This window comes from Alligator mississippiensis, chromosome 3 (genome assembly GCF_030867095.1).
Source record: "Alligator mississippiensis isolate rAllMis1 chromosome 3, rAllMis1, whole genome shotgun sequence".
Classification (NCBI taxonomy): Eukaryota; Metazoa; Chordata; order Crocodylia; family Alligatoridae; genus Alligator; species Alligator mississippiensis.
Genome location: NC_081826.1, coordinates 36,516,255 through 36,535,255, shown reverse-complemented (window position 1 = coordinate 36,535,255; position 19,001 = coordinate 36,516,255). Strand labels below are relative to the sequence as shown.

The 19,001-nt window shown below is 40.7% G+C and overlaps 1 protein-coding gene across 1 annotated transcript in view; it reads left to right on the top strand.

Annotated features, from left to right (window-relative positions):
- Nucleotides 1-17,386, top strand: part of DCAF13 (DDB1 and CUL4 associated factor 13) — a 47,494-nt gene extending 30,108 nt beyond the window's left edge. Inside the window, exons 8-11 of the mRNA XM_006277329.4 lie at nt 84-248; nt 4,096-4,231; nt 15,529-15,692; nt 16,610-17,386. Of these exons, the coding sequence (XP_006277391.1) occupies nt 84-248; nt 4,096-4,231; nt 15,529-15,692; nt 16,610-16,697 (553 nt within the window). The 3' untranslated portion in view covers nt 16,698-17,386. The remainder of the gene's footprint in view (nt 1-83; nt 249-4,095; nt 4,232-15,528; nt 15,693-16,609) is intronic.
- The last annotated feature ends 1,615 nt before the right edge of the window (nt 17,387-19,001 follow it).

Sequence of the window (19,001 nt, the reverse complement as noted above, 5' to 3'; positions counted from 1 at the left end):
CCTAAGCACTATGATGATTTACACAAAGCTATATGAAGTGTTATATGAGATGGTATTTAAAATGTGACATGTTTCTTTTACAGCTTATATACTTTTGATATGCGCTTTCTGGAGACGCCTGTAATGGTGCACATGGATCATGTGTCTGCTGTTCTTGATGTGGATTATTCTCCCACTGGGAAAGAATTTGTGTCCGCCAGCTTTGATAAATCTATTCGAATTTTTCCAGTAGACAAAGGTCATAGCAGGTCAGTAATTTTATAAATAAATCTGTCTCATGGGCCCCATTTATTCTCACCCCTCCTGAAGATTCTTCACTCTTACATTAACCTATGTAACCTATAGGTTCTCTTGCTGTGGATATTGAATCTCAGTCTATGAAAAGTTTCAGGAGTGATATTTGACCAAATAATTACTCTTATTTAATGAGCAGTGAATTTTGTTTCTGGTAAGACTGGCTTGTGAAACTGGTTTTCTGCTAAAATTACCATAGGATCAAGGGAATAAAATCTGTCATGTTTGTTAAGACAAGGTTATTTAGGTAAATGTAATATCTTTTATTAGACCAACTAAATAGTTGGAAAAATTGTTCTTTGCAAGCTTTAGGGCACAACACCCTTCTTCAGTCATAGTTTGCTGGTGTTTTGTGTGCTCTCGTGTCTGTTAAATCACTTTTTCCTTGTTTCTTGATACCTAATTCTAACATGCCCAGAGCTGTAGTATGAGAAGTACAGCAGTGTATATTTTGTATAGAACAGGAGACTTAACACTTCTTTGTTGTGTGATATTATTTGCCTTATTTAGGCAACCTGAAGTTTATGGGTCCCCCTTTCCCTATTTTTCATTGCAAATGTTTATTTGGTTTCTGCTATCACTTCAGGTCCCTGCTGACATTATTGCTTTTCAAAGGTATCTTGTGTAGATGTTGGTTCTGAATTACCATATTTTCTTACATACACCCCTTGTTTTTGGAAGGTAGAATGAAGAAAAAAATCTCTTTAGAGAGTGTCTGCTGGGGGTGGGGAGGGTTTGAGAGAGAGCGTCTGTAGTCAGCAGCTAGGGAACCCTGTGTGCAGCAAGTGCAGATATACTTTTACTTTCTCTTGGCAGACACCTAAGCCACAGAAACTGATGCTACTATATTTCCTTGATTTATAATGGGCACCCCAGTTTCCATCAGGTGAATTGTGGGAAAAGATGTGTATTGTGTGTGAAGAAAATGTGGTATTATTTTTGTGTGTTGGTGTGTATTTTATTTCCTGCATATATTGGTAATCTATGTAGGCGCTATTATATGACATTGCAGTGCTTCCCAGTATTGTGGTATCTGTCTTTTATGAGTAGTTTTCCACTCTTGAATGTTTTACTAAAGATGTTGCATAAAACTGTATGTAACACAGGTGCTTGTGGAACTGTTCTAGATGCTTGTTCTATCTGATTCCCTTCCATCTAATTCAAACTTAATTTACAACCTTTTGTGAGTGCTTCTCTGACTAGGTTTTAATCTGTGTTTGTGTGTTGTTATCTCAACCAGTCTGAATTAATTTTTATGTGCGATTTTATAAAGCAGCATATTAAATTTGACATTAAATTTTAGATCACATTTTTTTCCATTAGTTTGAAATAAATGAAAGTCACTAGGCTTATCCAGTGTCACTTGTTTTTCATAAACCTGTGACCTTTCTTGCAGCTGGTTTAATTTCATTATTCTATTGTATGTGCTTACAGTTGTTCTTTTATTGCTTTATTTTACTAGCAGAATTGAAGTTGCCAATGGTTTATTAACTCTTTTCCTTTACGGTTCTGGAATATGTATTATCCAGACCTACTGATTTGCAGGGAGTCTGTTTTGTTACAGATAGCCTGTACCATGCTCGCTTTTTAAAACTGTTTATATGCCTCTTTATCTTACTGAAAGTCAGCTTTTTCAGTTTCCTTGATAATTGATCTACAAGTGTTCTTTATTTTCTTTCAGTCTTGGAATTGTTTCAAATTGCAGTTCCTCCACCAGTTTTTGACTTCTGTATTACTAAGCGAAATGTACTGACAAAGTAGCCTTTTGCCTAAACACTCACGTTTCTCTGAACCAGTCTCTAAGATCTCATCTTGTCCTACCTTCTGCCTAAAAACAGTGAAATATGAAATTTTATTAATGCTATTTTATCAGTGAGGGGGAGATATGAGAGAGTCTATAATGCCATAATAATAGACATCCTTTTTCAATAGTGTGGAATACTACTAGGCAGCCATTATCATAACATTTACCTAAAGAAACTGAAAAATACAATTAGACTAAGGAAGCTGGATTCCTATACACTGTCTGGAAGCAAACTGGGAAATCTGCTGCTCTTTAAAAAGTGGGATGTTGCATGATAATACAATTGAGAGGAGGGTTTTGGAAGAGGAAATATAATCTTGGACTGTTAGTTTTCCGGGATTAGAGAAATGAAATAGTAGTGAATAGTAATTGATTCATCTGTGCTTGTGGAGGTAGAGGCCTGATTTTGTTATCTGTTCACTTCTTTGCACAGTCACTGCCAGAATTGCTCTGTTTAGCTCTGCAGTCCTATATCTGTAATGCTTGCTCAGTATGACATTGTTCCAATGAATACCATTACAGATGCAATTATATTAGCCAGTGTCTGGATGAGTACTTTTGGTAGAATAAGGAGTAAATTTTTAGCTAGTTATGCGTTTGAAGAGAGAGTATATTTTTAACATCTTTTCTAGGGTTGACAGTAGTTTTACAAAGAGTTTAGATTAGGGGTGCACTGATAAAGGGTTTTTGGGTTGATACCAATGGTTAATTATTAACTGGCCACATCAGCCAATATCAATCCAATTGCCAATGTGCAGCCCGGCAGCTTGAAGACCAGTGTAAGGCTTGTAAGTCTGTTGGGAGGAAGGGCTGTCGGGAAGGGAAGGGGTGACGGGAGTGCAGATTGAGGCCTCCGCGGTGAGGGAGGGAGTGGGGTAGGGACAGGTGCTGCACAGCCGTTGTTCAGGGGAAACGGGATGGAGTCATGGGCGGCTCGTCTGGGGGGTGTGACTTTGCCACTGCGTGCACCCTGAGGAAGGTATGTGGGGCACATGCCTTGCCTCCCCCCCCCCGCCCCCCCCCCGGATCTTTGTGTGGGACAAGGGCAGGCTGCCTGCTGCACGCTCAGGGCTGGGGGCTGCAACAGCTTTTTCTCAGCAGGGGTCTGAGTCAGGGCTGTGCTTGGGCCAGATGGGATGGCGTGGGCAGTGACAGCACTGGGAGGGGAAGTTACAGCCAGGAGGGGCTACAGCAACCCCAAAATTCAATGCTGCTACGTGCTCTTGCCCAGCCTGAGCACAGCCTCAGCCCTGCCCCCCTGCCGGAAAGAGACTGGCACAGTCCCCAGGCCTGAGCCTGCAGCAGGCAGCCCAACCTGCCCTGTGCACAGATGTAGGGGGCCCATAACCACCATGCCTCTCCTGGGGGTGCGCACAGTGGCAGGAACTGCCCCCCTCCCTGCACCCCTCAAATAGGCTGCCTGCTGTTCTGTCCCATGCCCTGCCCCGGCTGGGCAGCGCCTGCCCCAGCCCCACTCCCTCCCTCACTGTAAGGGGCCTTGATCTACCCCGCCCCACAGACTTATGGGCTGGACACTTTTCCAAGCTGCCAGGCTACATTCCTAGCCATGTGCATGCTGCAGCTGCGTGCATACACGTAATATTTATCAGCAACATTATTGGCCACATCAGCCAAAAAAAGCTGATTGCCAGTAATTTCAATTTTCCTTTTATTGATGCTGATACATTATGGACTGATATTGGTGCACCTCTAGTTTAGATTATGGATTTGTACAGACTAGTTTGCATAGGGATGATCCTGCCTCAGGCAGGGGGTTGGACTAGATGAGCTCTGGAGGTCCCTTCTAGCCCGACTTCTCTATGATCTGTGATTCTAAATTTTTGCCAGTCTAGTTGGTATGTTGTGCTTGCATTTAATTTGTTGTGTTTCAATTTGAAGAATGTTCTGCGAGTCAAAGAAAAAGCGCCATGATATTTTAAACAGAAATGATTGATAAGGCAACTGTAATACTTCTTTAATATTTCTTTTTGTTTTAGGGAGGTATATCATTCAAAGCGAATGCAGCATGTCATCTCTGTAAAGTGGTCGTTTGACAATAAGTACATTCTGTGTGGGTCAGATGAGATGAACATTCGTCTGTGGAAAGCTAATGCTTCTGAAAAACTGGGTGTGGTAAGAAATCTTTTGTTAATTGTCCCAGTGATTTTTTTTTTTTAGGCAGCTGGAGTGTTTTGTTTTGTTTTTATCAAAAACCTCCAGATATTCCATTTCTTTTAAATATTCAGAGCTTTCCGGATGGAAACATTTGTTGAATTATTGTTTTTAAAATGTGTTAATATGCAAATTAATATATCCAATATATTTAGTATTTCAGTCATTCAGTCAGTATTTCAATCATTATGGACAAAACAGATGAATGTTTGCTACCTTAGGCATTTTCTTTTCAGTCCAGGGCAGTAGAGACAAAGGGCAGAATCCTGGCCTCATGTATCTAGTGCATTCTGCAGCGTCATTACTGTCAATGATGTTCTGCAACCAACATGAAAGTTTTGTTTCATTTCCAGCTGGGGTAGGTGTCTGTGTCACAAAGGTCTTATCTATACTATACAATTTATAGTGATGTGACTGAAAATCTCATTAGCTTGTACCTCCCCTTAACAGAGTGTGGGTTAACCTAGGGGCTTAGCACAGGGGTGGGCAGTTATTTAGGCCTGAGTGCTACATAGGGAGCTTTCCCTATTTCCCCCACCCCACAACAGCTCACCAAACCTTCCTATGTGGAACAGGATTGGGGGAGGAGAACTGGTGCGTGTGTAGGCGGCAGCTTCCGTCTCCATCCTTCTGTCCCAAGGAGGGGCTCGAGCAGATGCCCCGATCCCCAGGGGAAAGCTGCCACCTGTTTGTAGCTGTGCAGCTCCCGAGCTGATATAAGTTGTGGGATGTGCTGGATACAATCTGTTGGTGGGTCTCGTCCAGCCTGCAGGCCATATTTTGCCCACCCCTGGGTTGGCAGCATACAACTCGCAGGCCAAATTCAGCCTGTAGCTTTGCCCGTGCATGCACCTGGGCTGGGCAACTTCCAGTTTATGCCCCCTTGCTGTTGACGGGGTGTTGAAACCACCTGGTCTGCTACGAATCAGAGCCAGCTTGTTCCAGTCTGTGGCTTGTTAAACACTGCTCTGCTGCTGGCTTAAACCATTTAGCTCAGTAAAATAAGCCACATGGGTTTGTGTGCGTCTTTAAAACTAGAAGTTAATATGAGCCCATATAGATGGGTTTTCAGTCATACCAGCAGAAGTTGCATATTATGGATAAGGCCAAAATCCAGTACCACAATTGCTGCTAATTTATATCCTCTTGAGTAATTTTAGTAAGAATATCAAGGCTTGAATGTTCATGGAGACTAAAATTGCCCTATCTGCTGCTTATTTGGAGCAGGCCCTTCACATCATGGTGGAGTCATACCAGTAAGGCCCTTTGGGAGTGCTTGCGTTGCTTGTTTTTAAATTAGTCTGCGGAGTAGTCGGTCAGCTTTAGTTCTCTCAGCAATGTATTTTTCTTTGTAGAAGTTGGAGAGGAAAGAATCTCAAGTTGTAATGTGACAGGTAAAAATGTATGTAGCCTCTAAAAATGTTTATGATAACAAATGATTGCTAAAATTGAATTTTTGTAAAATGTTGCCTGCTCATTTTTTTTTTTTTCTTATTTAAGCTGCCTTTGTAGTTATTTTAGTCTGTTTTGGATGTGTTTGTGGTGATTTTTGCAGGTGCAGTTCTAGATAGGGTTTTTTATAAATATCAGTCCAAAACACCTCTAGGTCTAAAGGCTCCAAGGAGTCCTCTTGGGACTTTACTATGGCTTTTAATTTTATGTTAGGGGTATTGAGGCATTGCAGTAATAGGAGGCTGTATAAAATCCTAGTATCAGTTTATTCACCTGTCTACTCATCTTGCATGTAGTACAGAAGCACCGCATTGCATCTGGCACCAAAGTGTGAACCCAAGTCCATCTCCTTCATTCACTGTTTGCATACAGACCAGAAAAGGCATTGCGTTTACCCCCTTAACCTTCCCACATTGCTCTAAAATTGTGCCAGAAACAATTTGATATGCATCTTCATACTCTGCTCTTAGTGTGAAGAGTGGGCAGAGGACAATGTCCAAATCATACTGAAACTTCTGCAATGATTCTGATATTTTAATACATGAACCCTTAACTGTTACACTATTTAGAATGTTCCTGTGTTCCATTAGGAGGCCAGATAAGGAGTTAGATTTCTGCTTTAATTTTGTGGTTTTTTTCAGTTTCCTGACTAGTAAGGGACTTGGATCACAGTTGAGGCACTGCTGTTTTGAGAAACTACAGGAGGAATACTTGCTTTTAAGAAATGTTAGATCAACTCTGCATCTCTCTTGTAAATTGTAAATATAGCATACTGGATTAGCTATTTCAAATTATTTCAGAATGGATAGTATTAAGTATCTGCCATTTTCTATACCATCTGTATAATCTAATTTAATGTGATGAAATTACATTGATTACTGTTTGTATTCCTATATTTTTCAAAGGCACTAATGGTGTACATAGATGCTGTACAAACACCTAGAAGGAATGCCTTTTTAATTGATCTATTCTAATAACAGGATAAAAATAACTCCTAAAATCCATTCTAGGAGTTGATTTATGCCTGCACTATTTAAAACCCAGTGGTACTGAGTTTCAGAAGTAAAGTTTCAAAAGTACCTCAGTGATTTAGTCAAAAGGTCACAAACTTTTAGTTTACATGTCATTTGTGCTCAGAGCCCCAAAGGGATGTAGGTAGAGCAGCACTTAGTGTCACCACACCTGACTTTTAAGTGCCCAACTTCTGAAGCAGAATTCATAAATGCAAGTGCAGAGTTCTCCATCCTATTCATGGGGAGAGTTTGATGTACACAGATGGCATTCACAACAGCAGGATGCCTGAGCTATCTAATAGGAAATATTGAAGGAGGGGGTGTGAAATCCTGCCTCTTTCTCCGACTGAGGTGCCTAATTTCAGCATTGAGTTAGGTTGCTATATGAGACTGGGATTCACAGTTTGAAAAATCCTTCTGGCTTTAAGTGTCAAAGTTTTCACTTTGGGAGCAGGTGATTGGCTCACCTTTTTCTACCTCAGATACAGCCAGACAAGGGATTGAAGGTGGTGATGATGGATGGTTGTGGGCCCATGTATTTGTGTTAGAGCCCTGGAATTGGGTGACTGGAGTTTTAGGTCCTTAACCTGAGGGGTTTCAAACTCACATTAGTTACCTCCCTAGAAAGTGCCCTGACTAGAGGCCTTGTGCACTTCTCAGTTGAAGCTGCTTTATGGGATGGAAAAGAATCCAAGACTCAAGAGTTTCTCGTGGGAGAGTGAATGTCTGCACATGCTTGGGTTTCTTTCAGAAAAGAATGCAGTTCTTCAGCATCCCCTCCCTGCCCAGGAAGAGACTGTGTCACTGGCTGGACTCTGCTACTTCAGCAGGGATCAGAATACAGCCCCTTCACAATCCTCACATTTTGTTGAAGGGAAAGAGGCTCACTGTGGGCAGTCTGGGTCAGCCAATCAGTGTTGCCCTAGGCAGTGCTGACATCTTTCACCAGGCAGAGTAAAGGAGTCTGTGGAACATCCTGAAATGTGTGTACATCGCTTCCCCTGGCCGCACAGTGTCAGTACTGCAAGCTCTCCACTCAAGGGCCTGAGTGTTTGAATGTGTGTACACATGACTCTGGGTAAATTTCTTTACCAGGAGAACAAACCTGGGAGAATTCTACTAAATTATTTGAATGTGTTTATGCAGTTGAGCTGGGAGTAGGAGTAGTCCTGGGTTCCAGTCTCTACTGTCAACACTGTTTTATGATTTTTTTTTTTTAAATTCAGTAACTCAATGCAAAATACCTAAGCAGTCCTACAATACAAAACTTGGGCATTACTTCTACTTTTCTGTCTTGTTTTATACAAGACCCAGTGTTCTCAGGGTATGTTTGCTAGGCACATTCTGAATATATTTGATACAGCCTCTCTGGGGACTTAGATGCAGGGACACCTAGTTAGTGAATCCCAAATAAGCTGAAGCATGGTAGGTGCTGAACTGCTTAGCTCAGTCCAGCCAGGCAGAATTCCAGCTGCCTAAGAAACTATATTAGTCAAAATTTAGGTACCTAAGGCAGGGGTTGGCAGTGTTTTTCAGCAGCTGGCTGAAATAAACTAGCTTAGGTCAAAGGTGGGCCAGCACTAGGACCCAGTTGCTGCCATCATTGCTTTTCTGCTGCCAAGCTGCAATGCAGCATGGGTAAAGCATCCAGCCATGGCATGATGCAATGTGGTATAAACCATGCCCCCTTGGCTCCATGAGCCTGATTCAGTGGCTCCGTGCTGATTCCTGACCTCTGACCTAAGGGATTAGGCACATATATTGTAGATAACTCTCTTGGGTTTAGGCAGAATTTAGACACCCAAGTGCTTCATAGCAGTGCTTCTCAAAGTGGTGGTCCGCGGACCTGTGCTGGTCCGCAAGCCACCGGTCGCCAGTCCACAGCGAGTTGCCAGGAAAGAAAGAAATATAATTTCAGAAGCATAACAATGATATGTCAGAGCACCACAGTTCATACGTTCCAACACTCCAGGTGACATCATGTTGTGTGAGGTGAGGAAAGAGAGAGAAACAGCCGGTCGCGCATTTGTGTAGCGCTGTTGCATGCAGTTGCTGCCACCGGCTGAACCGGGCACTGGTCCCTGGCCCACTGGGAAAAAAAATTGCCAGTCTGCCACATCAGGTAGTTTGAGAAGCACTGCTTTATAGGATCTGGGCCTTGGGCACTTTTTACGCTCATCTGTAGTCTAGCAGGTTGCCTGAGAGATTAAGGTAAATTCTGAAGATTGGACACAAAGTTAAATGCTAGCACAGATTCACAAATATCAAGGCTAATCACTAACAAGTGTAGTTGAAAGCTGTCCTCCCCTGAACACTGTGCAGGGGTTTCTTTACGAAGGGCATTGCCAAGCCCTTTGGTCTTTACTCTTTAGTGCTCTTACGCTCTTTGCCCCAACACTGAATTCTGTGTAAAACACCTTGCCCAGATTATTTCTGTTGGGATTAGGCAGGTAATGTGCCTTTCATGATGGTATCAAAGCACTGTAATATGTTGATTTGGAGGTTATACATAGGTTTGATTGCTAAGTCAATGCGAGTTCTTTATTAATATAGATTTTGTAGTGTGTGTGTCTGTGTGTAACTTGACATGGTTTCAGGAAGCCCTGAAGTGTGGGGTACTATATAGTTGGTCCAGTAAAAAGGTATCACCCGCAAAAATCCTTCCCTCTGTTTACAGGCATTTATGACAAATCAGAGCATAACATGATTTCCTTTATGACTAAGTTCATAAGATTGTCTGCTTAATACATAAGAATATGCCATTTTATGTAATAACCAGAGATCATTGCTTTGCCCTTATATGATGTTGCAGCACTGATCCCCCTGTCCCAAAACGGATACTGCAAAATTAGAGAGGGTTTTGAGAGAGACAACAACAAATATTTAAAAACATGGAAAAACTCCTGAAGAATTGAAATTGGGGATTATTTATCTCAAAATGCAGTTAAATAAGAGGGGATATGATGAATTGGGAGCTTGTTCTCCTTGTCTCATCATAACACATGAATAAGGGGACACTATAACTATAATGAGGCAATTTTTTTGCAAACAATATCTCACTGCCTCATGCTCCTTCTTCAGATTGCGTTTAGAAAGATTTAATGAAAGTTTGGAGACAACAGGTAACAAAGTTATAGGCTGGAACCCTCAGGGCAGAACCGATATCTCCCCTCTGCCTGCTACCAAGTTCTTGCATCTTTCTTTGTAGCATCTGAAGTTGGCCAGTGTCAGATCCAGGATACTAGACTAGATGGAACTGCTGTCAGTTCCTATATAGCAGTTCCTGTTAGGTGTTCAGCAGTAACTATTTACAAGGTTCAGTTTCCTGTAGCATTTGTCCTTCCTGGCTTTAGTGTGCCTATATTAGTGACAATAAAGGCAGGAGTGCTTGCATTTTTATAAATGTCCAGTCTTCCTGTAGCATGTTGCTAGAGTTCAGAAATGAACATTCAGTAATTCTGGAGAAAGTTCTGAAGTACTTGTTCTGAATACTTGGCTGTTTAGGTGGCTGTATTTTTCTTAGGTGTCATTCTTTCTTGAATGACTCATCCCAAAACGATTGTGTTTTTAATAACACGACAGCATCTTTTTCTGAAGTGAGGTACTGTGTTTTAAAGATTAATTTATTCTAAGGAGGGGTGGGTCCTTTCTTGTTTGCTTACTTCTGATAGCAAGTGTAGCAAGACTTTTACTTCTCATTTGGATCCTGGTTCCAGGTAAATTAGACTAAATGTGCTGTTGTTGTGGTGGCTGGCCAATATTTGTCTCATAGGAAAGTTGTAGCACTATGACTGCACAGTTAGTCATCAGTTATGGCATGCATTTTACCTTTGTTCTTTTAATATAATTGGCATTTCACTCATTACACAGAATCAGTGAAATAAACAAGATTCAAAGGCTGAAGGAGCCAGAGGCATGCTATGCCCACAGTCTACTGACAATTGAATCAGCATGATTCTGTGTTAGGACTCGAATTAAACTAAATTCAGTTGTTCAAGTCATAAGAGAGATTGGATTTTAAAAACAACTTTAGCACTCTGGTCTGTTCTAAAACAAATTGTACTTTTTATATAGTTGTTGGGAGAGAAGAAAAAAATAGCAAATTTTAATATAGGACTTCTAGTTCACAGTGTGCTTTGTTTACCCTACAATTATCCGTCAACCACTATATATACAGTCTGGAGTACCAAGAGTCAATTTTTTAATATGCTCAATGTACTAATATCTTAATCTGGAAGAGGCCTAGAAATTTAAGACCAACTACCTCTGGTTTACATGGGGAAATTAACTCTTAAAAAAAAAAAAAAAAAAAAGTGTCTGGGAGAGAAATGGGAAGTTTGCTTTTTTATGAAGAGGTTTATTTTTCTGAACTGTAGTAGTAAGATGCACAGAACCTACACAAGAGCATCAAGGATCTGTGTGGCAGTTGGTATGTGCCTTTTTTTTTTCATGTCCTTGTGAAAAAGTATTTAGCAGAATTTGCAGATTCATTGGAATCTGACAGGCCGAACTATGAGCACTTCTGCTGTGATCTCAAACTTGTGACCTTTGGGTTGTCAACTGTACGCCTTAGCACCTATGCCACCCCAGCCCTGACTTGACATGTTAAAACATTACAAAAATTCTGATCCAGCCCCCTGACATGGTAGTTCTTCTGTCACATGACAAAAACAGTGTCCGTATCTTTATTTTTGTGCGCTTTGGCATTTTTGTCTGTTTGGGAGCCCTCGGCTGTCAGATGTTATGAGGGATCACTATGTGGAAGTAGCTCTTGTCGATTCCCACATGGTTACTATTCTGCATATTGAGAAACAGGCCCAGATCTGCTTGTCACTCCTCCTTTAGAAGTAAAGAACTGACTGGGAAATAAAGCAGAGTACAGAACAATTCAAAAATGCTTTTTAGTTGGGGAATGGTTTGTATTCTGGCAAGCATAAAGTATTGGTATGGAAAGAATCTTTAATCCATATGGCATGTAGGGTTACTGCTTATCTGCACTATTCTGAAAAAGGCATGAAAAGAGCAAAAGCTCTTGACTTAAGTAACAGAAAAGAGTTGATGGGAAGTTCAGTTACAGCTCCTTGTATTCTGGTTTAGCAAACCACATTAGCAAGAGAGCATCAAGGCTGTCTAAATAATTGACTGTCCTTTCAATCTACTCTGAGCATTAAATTCCATTTTGTGACACAAGGCATTTACATACGTAGTCCTGGGTGGTATAAATGGCATCATATTAGCTTGAGTGACTTCTATTCTTCTGGGGCTGAACTTGCTATAATTTGGGCTGCTGTTTAACATCCATATTTTCTTTACTGTTAGTGTTCTCAATTCAGATGTAGTAAGCTTTAAATTAAGTTGAAAGGTAACAATTGATGACAATTAGTAGCAATGCATATAAGAGGTTGCTTCATTAAGGCAAGAGGAAGTGTAGAAATAAAGACATGCTGCAGCCAGAAATATTTCCAGAATCTGTTAATATTTTATTAAATATTGCATTTGGGCTCTAGCTCCCCTAACCTAAAAGGAATAACCTGGACAGGTTAGATAGCACTTGCCTCATGTTCTCCAGGCTGAATTACAGCAGTTTCATTGCATCCCCAGAATAGTGCTTTTTGAACAGATGTACAGTGCAAATGCAGGCCTATTTAAAAGGACATATTTTTAGCTTCTTAGTTGTCCCCTTGCATCAAGGTTCCTTTGGAAAATGCTTACCAGGATATATTTTATAGAATGGAGAAAGCACCAGAAATGACTGGGTTCTGCCTCTCCCATTAAGGAAGACAGCGATAGGAAAGGGTTGACCTAGGACACACTTTGCCAGTACAGACAATATAGGTGCTACTTCTGTTTTCCCCTTGCTTTTCACTTCAGATCATTGCTCCCATTAAGTGGCACAATTAATCTCCATCCCTCCCTGCATTACTTCTCATGTTTTATCCCTTGTGCCCCCAGTTGCCATTGGCCTAAGGATCAGGATTCTTCTGGTGGTCGGTCATAACTTAAGGTTGTTCTACGTGACAGCATAACACTGCCCTTCTCTGATTTACCATTCATCAAGAGGGATGGGTGTTCTGTTTTGATGAAAACAGAGCTTAGACTTGTCAGGGACACTAGAATGCAAATCTTTTTCTTAATGGTTAAGAGGGTACGGGTTCATTATAAGCTCCCCAGGGCAGGGTCTCTTCACCCATAGTATTATATAAATTCTAATGATGTCTCAAAGTATGTTGGAGTATTTTAGTCTCTAAACACCATGGCCCCAGTCCAGGAAGCCTGCTTTGCTTGAGTGGACCCCATGTTTGCATGAGGCATCACTGAAGTTAGTGGAATGTTGGGTGCTTGTATCCACCATTGCAGAACAGTTATTGGCAACAGGGCTTTCCCCTTTCTGTGCAATATCTTTCTTTCCTCTGGTATCTTAGGCCTTCAGCTTTGGTATTTAGACAGTAACTTTGACCCTTTGGCTTTCTTCACTTAGAGGATAATTCTGACTATAATAGGTGAGATCCCTTTTACATAGCATTTCCCACAGTTAAGTCCCAATGTAACTATCTTTATCAAAAGTATATAAAAGAACTTACAAAACTTGCAACAGACTTTGAAGTATCTCACTTTGCATGCACATATATATATAATATAATTTTTTATTTTTTTTTTTAAACAAGACATCCTGGATGCATCATAAATTAATTTACAGAATCACTTTTGTCTGCAAAATCAGCAAAGTTGTAATAAATCATCAGCAGTTTGTTCCTCTTAAATTAAAGAAAATCATTGCTTTTAATTAAAATAAAAGGTCTTTAATTTGGATTATGCTGGCAGTTTGCTACATAGCAGGAACACTGGGGATTTATTGACTGAAACAGCTATTTAGGCTGGCTCAATAAAATGAACTTGACTACAAGGGGAATATATATATATTTTAACTGGTAAGGACTGCAGGATTTGCTTGCTTGTTGAAATTAAGGGATTATGGCAGGTATTGAAAGGAAGAATTTCTTTTAGGGATTAGAAACCCAGGAAACAAAAATTCAGTGTATTTTTGTGCTTTGATATTTGAATACATTTTCTATTCAAAGGATGGATAAATTACAGCCACACTGATGACACCTATGTTTTTATAGTCCAAAAGAGAGAAACTTTTACCATGTTTTATTAATATAATTGAGGACTTGGAAGCAAGATGTTTCAGACCAAAAGAATGTCTGACTCTGTAGCTGAAGTATCTCTTCAGAATATATTAAAATTTTAGTTGGGGAGGTTATATATTAAAGGTGACCTCCAAAAGGAGAAAGATTTATCCACGTGCCTTTAACCCTCCCCCCAAAACACCTCAACAAAAGAATGTTTTCATAAAGTGGAAAGAAGGTCCAAAATCATTCGTTTAAAAATACATATGTGAATGGGAGTGTTTCTGCTTGTTCTCGCATATTAGAATTTCAGGTTTGGTCTGCCTTAGAAGGTCCTACAATAACTAAAGAATGACTGAAATTATGAACCAAGGAACTGAAATGAGTAATACGAGCAGTGTATATTATCCTTTTGTTCTTAATTTTTGCTACTGAAGTAGTTGCAAAAAGCTGCTGTCAAAATCTTTTGGAATGGAAAAGGTTTCTAGTCAGAAATAGTTTTTTTCTGAGTGGGAAGCAAGTAGAATACAAGAAAGTTGGGGCTGGGAAGAGGGTATGTACAGCTTCGAGTTAGTTTGATAAGCTTGTGACTACTATAGAGAGAAGGTATTTCTGATAAAGATTCAATATGCCCTGCCCTAGGAATGGCGGTGTGAAAGTGCACACAGTACACAGATCTTCCAGCAAACCCACGAAGAACTGAACTTGACATTTCTGGTAGCTGTAGATCTGAATCAGCAGGGTATTTAAACCAAAGCCAAAAATTACCTGTCTTCCTTACACTGCCAGAAAAGGAAGCACTAAAGGGTCACAATCTTCATTTAAGTAACATCCTCTGCATGTTACCCAGAAAAGAGCGAGATCTCACTTCTAATGCTCAGTGCAAAAGAACTGTCAATGTTTGGGTTGTCTGTTTTAAAATTACAATAGTAATAGTTCTTGTAGCAATTTTAATTTGCCCACATACCCTGTACTCTTTACACTAAAGTTTCATTTTATCTGCCTAATAAAAATTCAAACTCAATATGTGCAAAATGAACAATTCAAGACTTACATTTCTCATTTGTACATCCAATTTCTAACAGACTGGTTTTGTTAAAATAGATGTAGATCCTGGTTGCACAGACCCAGTGAAGATACTATTTTGCCTTCAGAAGAAGCTATAAAAAGACATTTTCTTCAGAATCTACGTTGTTAAATGGGAAATTGGCTATGCATCTTTGTTTCATAGCAGAAGCTGATAACCAGCTGGTGCTAACACTCGTTTGCAGTTTCATGTTCTTCTGCTTTGATATAAGATGCCAAATCCTATTCCCCAACCCACTTAGAGCTACTAACAAGTTGGTAGTCTCCATTTCTTCTCCATTCTCTGGGGGTTTTTTGTTTTGTTTTGGGGGGTTTTTTAAGTCTGCTACTTGAGAAATAAAATTAACTACCTGGGTAAAATTTAGAATATGGTGCCACTTTTGCATTTGAGCAATGGAGTCACACAAAACGTGTTAAGGATTGCTATTAATTAGCGTCAAAATCTCTGTTTTTTGGGGTGGGGGGAGGGGTGGGGAGGAGATTGTCAGAGGAAAGCCTGTAAGTTGTCTCCTGTATTCAGGTTTGTTTTGTAGCGGAAGTTATATCATCACAACTTTAACACATCTGTTTTCCACAGCTTGCCCCGCGAGAGAAAGCAGCTATGAATTACAACCAAAAGCTGAAGGAGAAGTTCCAACACCACCCCCAAATCAAGCGCATAGCTCGTCACCGTCACCTACCCAAAGCCATCTATAGCCAGGCCAAGGAGCAACGTATCATGAGGGAAGCTCGTCGGCGAAAGTAAGTTTCCTCTATGGTTTTGTTTGTTTTTTTTCCCGTTTGTTTTAGTAAAACATGCTGTTATGATACTGTAACAATAATGCATGGGGCCTCAACAAGGGAGCAGCTCATGTTAAAAAAAAACAAAAACCTGATATGGATTTGGACAAACTAATATCAGTTATTGGATTAATCATCTCTAGTTTTGTGTGAAGTGCAGGGCAGCCTGCCAGGAGCAGCAGCGGGGACCATGTTATTCCCCAGGCCCTCTGAGGAGTTGGAAAGAATATCAGATTGCGGGGAGAGGCCTCATTCCCTTCCCAAATCTTCTGTGGACTCCAATGATAGAAGGATTAGTCTTAATGTGGAGGCAGGATCACATTTCACTTTGTGAGGTGCCAGGCCCAGAATTTTTGTGAGAGACTTTTTCATTCCCATGAGGCATCTGTACAGCTACCCTAGGAGCAGTAGAAGGTGGAGTCCAAAACACCTGGGTTCCCTTTTCCATGCCAATGGAAGAGGAAACGTTGGCATATGCACAGACAGAAAATAGAGGAGTGGGTGAGTCTGATCAAGTTTATTGTTACTCTGGTCCTGGTACCCTTCCTAGCCAAAGGACCCTCCACCCCACCCCTGGTGCTATAAATGTCTGCAGAAAGTCTTGTTTATAATTAAAAATAACCAACAAAACCCAGTGTTCCTGCTCAGAAGGTAGGTTCTGTTTAAAAATATGGACTTTTTCTAAGTTAGTGTAACAGATTTTCAAATTTTGAATGCAAATATTAATGAAAGTTAGCTGCTTTATTTATTTTTTACTCTGAAAACACTCATTTTTAGGAACTGTAGGATGCTTGCAGTAGTGACTTAAGCAAAAATCTAGCATATCTGACCTTCTGATACTTGCCATTGGGTTTCATCTTTCTCTTGTCTATTTCCAGGGATTTGAACCGCCGTAAGCACAGCAAGCCAGGATCCTTGCCATTTGTGTCGGAGAAGAAAAAGCATGTTGTGGCTGTAGTGAAATAAACCTTTGCAGGTTTACAGCTTTGAATGTTAATTATTTTTACATTTTAAAATAATCACATTTGTAGAATGGTTGGAGGCACCAGCTTTGATTGATGTGACTTCTAATGGATCACGTTTCTTCTTTATAGAGCCCCACAGGTTCTTAGGTTATTTTCCAATTTGGGGAATTATAAGTGGCCCCTACACAGTCTTCTAGCCAAACATGCAGTTGGTATAAATATGCCTGAGGCAACCTGAATATTTTTTTGTGTAGTTTCACCCTCCTAATGCAGGTGGGAGTTTGCCCAGAGAGCAGTGCACCAGTGATGCTGACTCCACTTTTTCAGTTTTTTCTGTGGCAAATAAATTAGTATTTCCTCATCTTAGAAATTGCAGGCCATGTTTTTAAAGGCTAACTTTGTATGAGAAAAACCATCTTCATTAGTTATCTTTTGTACAATAGGGACAGATTATGATTATGCTCAATGACAGTACATTGCACTGCAATGTGTTCTTTTTTTCCCCTTTGTTTATAAGGGATTCAACCAGACTGTCTCAGGCCAAGGACGTAACAGGGTTTTGTTGTGTACGAACCCTTCTGTGGATATAGGACTTGTCAAAACCTAGGAGTCAGGATATTGTGCTAATAGTAATAAAGGTGTTGAAAACATGTCTGTACTTTTCAAGCAAATTAAAACATCTTAAAATGATTTTTTGTGTGTTTCATCAGGTCTTAGAAAACACTTCAGTTAAGATTTATGATAAACATCTTATTTATACATGTAAAGCTTTTTTGGATACAGCTTAAGTATCTTTTATTTCGTCGTTCCCTAACAACTATTTGAAAGATGCCTAGCTTCCATTTTGGGGGCGGAGGTTCTGATAGGTTCTGGTTCCTATAGAGGAATTTGGGTAAGTATATTGATAAATATGAACAGCTTTAACCTGGTGTCCTTCTTAACTGCATGATGATGTTAAGAGAGAGTGGGCTGTGAGCAGTACCGTTTTAGGATAAGACAAACAGAGGTTCTGATCACCTGTGCTTTAAAATTTTGGGTAAAGTTGTATCACTTAATACCTCCAAAGTACCTCAGGTTTATTTTTAAAGTGACTTGAGCGCTTATGGCGAGATCCGAAAAAAACCCCCAAAACTTGAGCACATGAGTCATCAGTGTGACAAAATCGTCAGCAAAGCTAACTGCTCTTTAACATGCATCAGCAGATGCATGACAAATAGATCCAAAGAGGTGATACTTCCCCTTTATGCGGCATTGATCAGACCGGAGTTGGAGTACTGCGTCCAGTTTTGGGTGCCATACTTCAAGAAGGATATTGATAGACTCGAGAGGGTCCAGAGGAGGGCCATTCATATGGTTAGGAGTTTACAGGACAAGCCCTGTGAGGAGAGACTGAGGGACTTAGACCTCTTCCGCAAGAGAAGGCTGAGGTGATCTTGTGACCGCCTACAAATTAATTAGGGGGATGCAGCAAGGGATCGGAGATGCTCTGTTCACCAGGGCGCCTCTTGGGGTAACAAGGAACAGTGGTCACAAATTCACGGAGAGCAGATCTAGGCTAGACATCAGGAAAAACTTTTTCACGGTGAGGGTGGCCAAAACTTGGAATGGGCTTCCAAAGGAGGTGGTGCTCTCTCCTACCTTGGGGGTCTTTAAGAGAAGGCTGGATAGGCATCTGGCTGGGATCATCTGACCCCAGCACTCTTTCCTGTCTAGGCAGCGGGTTGGACTCAATGATCTGTTGAGGTCCCTTCCAAACCTAGCATCTATGAACCTAAAATAGAATTTAGGTAGACTTTAGGATCATAGCAAAGTAGGGCTTGAAGGGACCTCCCAGGCCCATCTACTCCAGTCCCCTGCCTAAGGCAGTATTGTCCCTGACTAAACCTCCCAGCCAAGTGTCTAGCTAACCTGCTCTTGAAAATTTCCAGAGGTGGAGTCCACAACATCTTTAGGTAGCCTGTTCCAATGCTTGACCACCTTTGTAGTCCAAAATCTCCAATCTAACTTTTCAGTGCTGCAGTTTGAGTCTGTTGCTCCTACTCCTGTCCATTACAGCCATAGAGAATAGTCTATCTGCATCCTCCTTATAAACACCTTTCAGGTTTTGAAGACTGTTATCAAATGCCCCCTAAATCTTCTCTTCTCCAGGGTAAATAACCCTAGTTCTTTTAGCCTTTCCTCTTAAATCATGCTTCCCAGGCCTCTAATATTTTTGTTGCTTTCCGCGTTGCTCTTTCCAATCTGGCCACATCATTCTTGAAGTGTTAGGCCCAAAACCACAGTACTCACCAGTGCATAGTAGAGC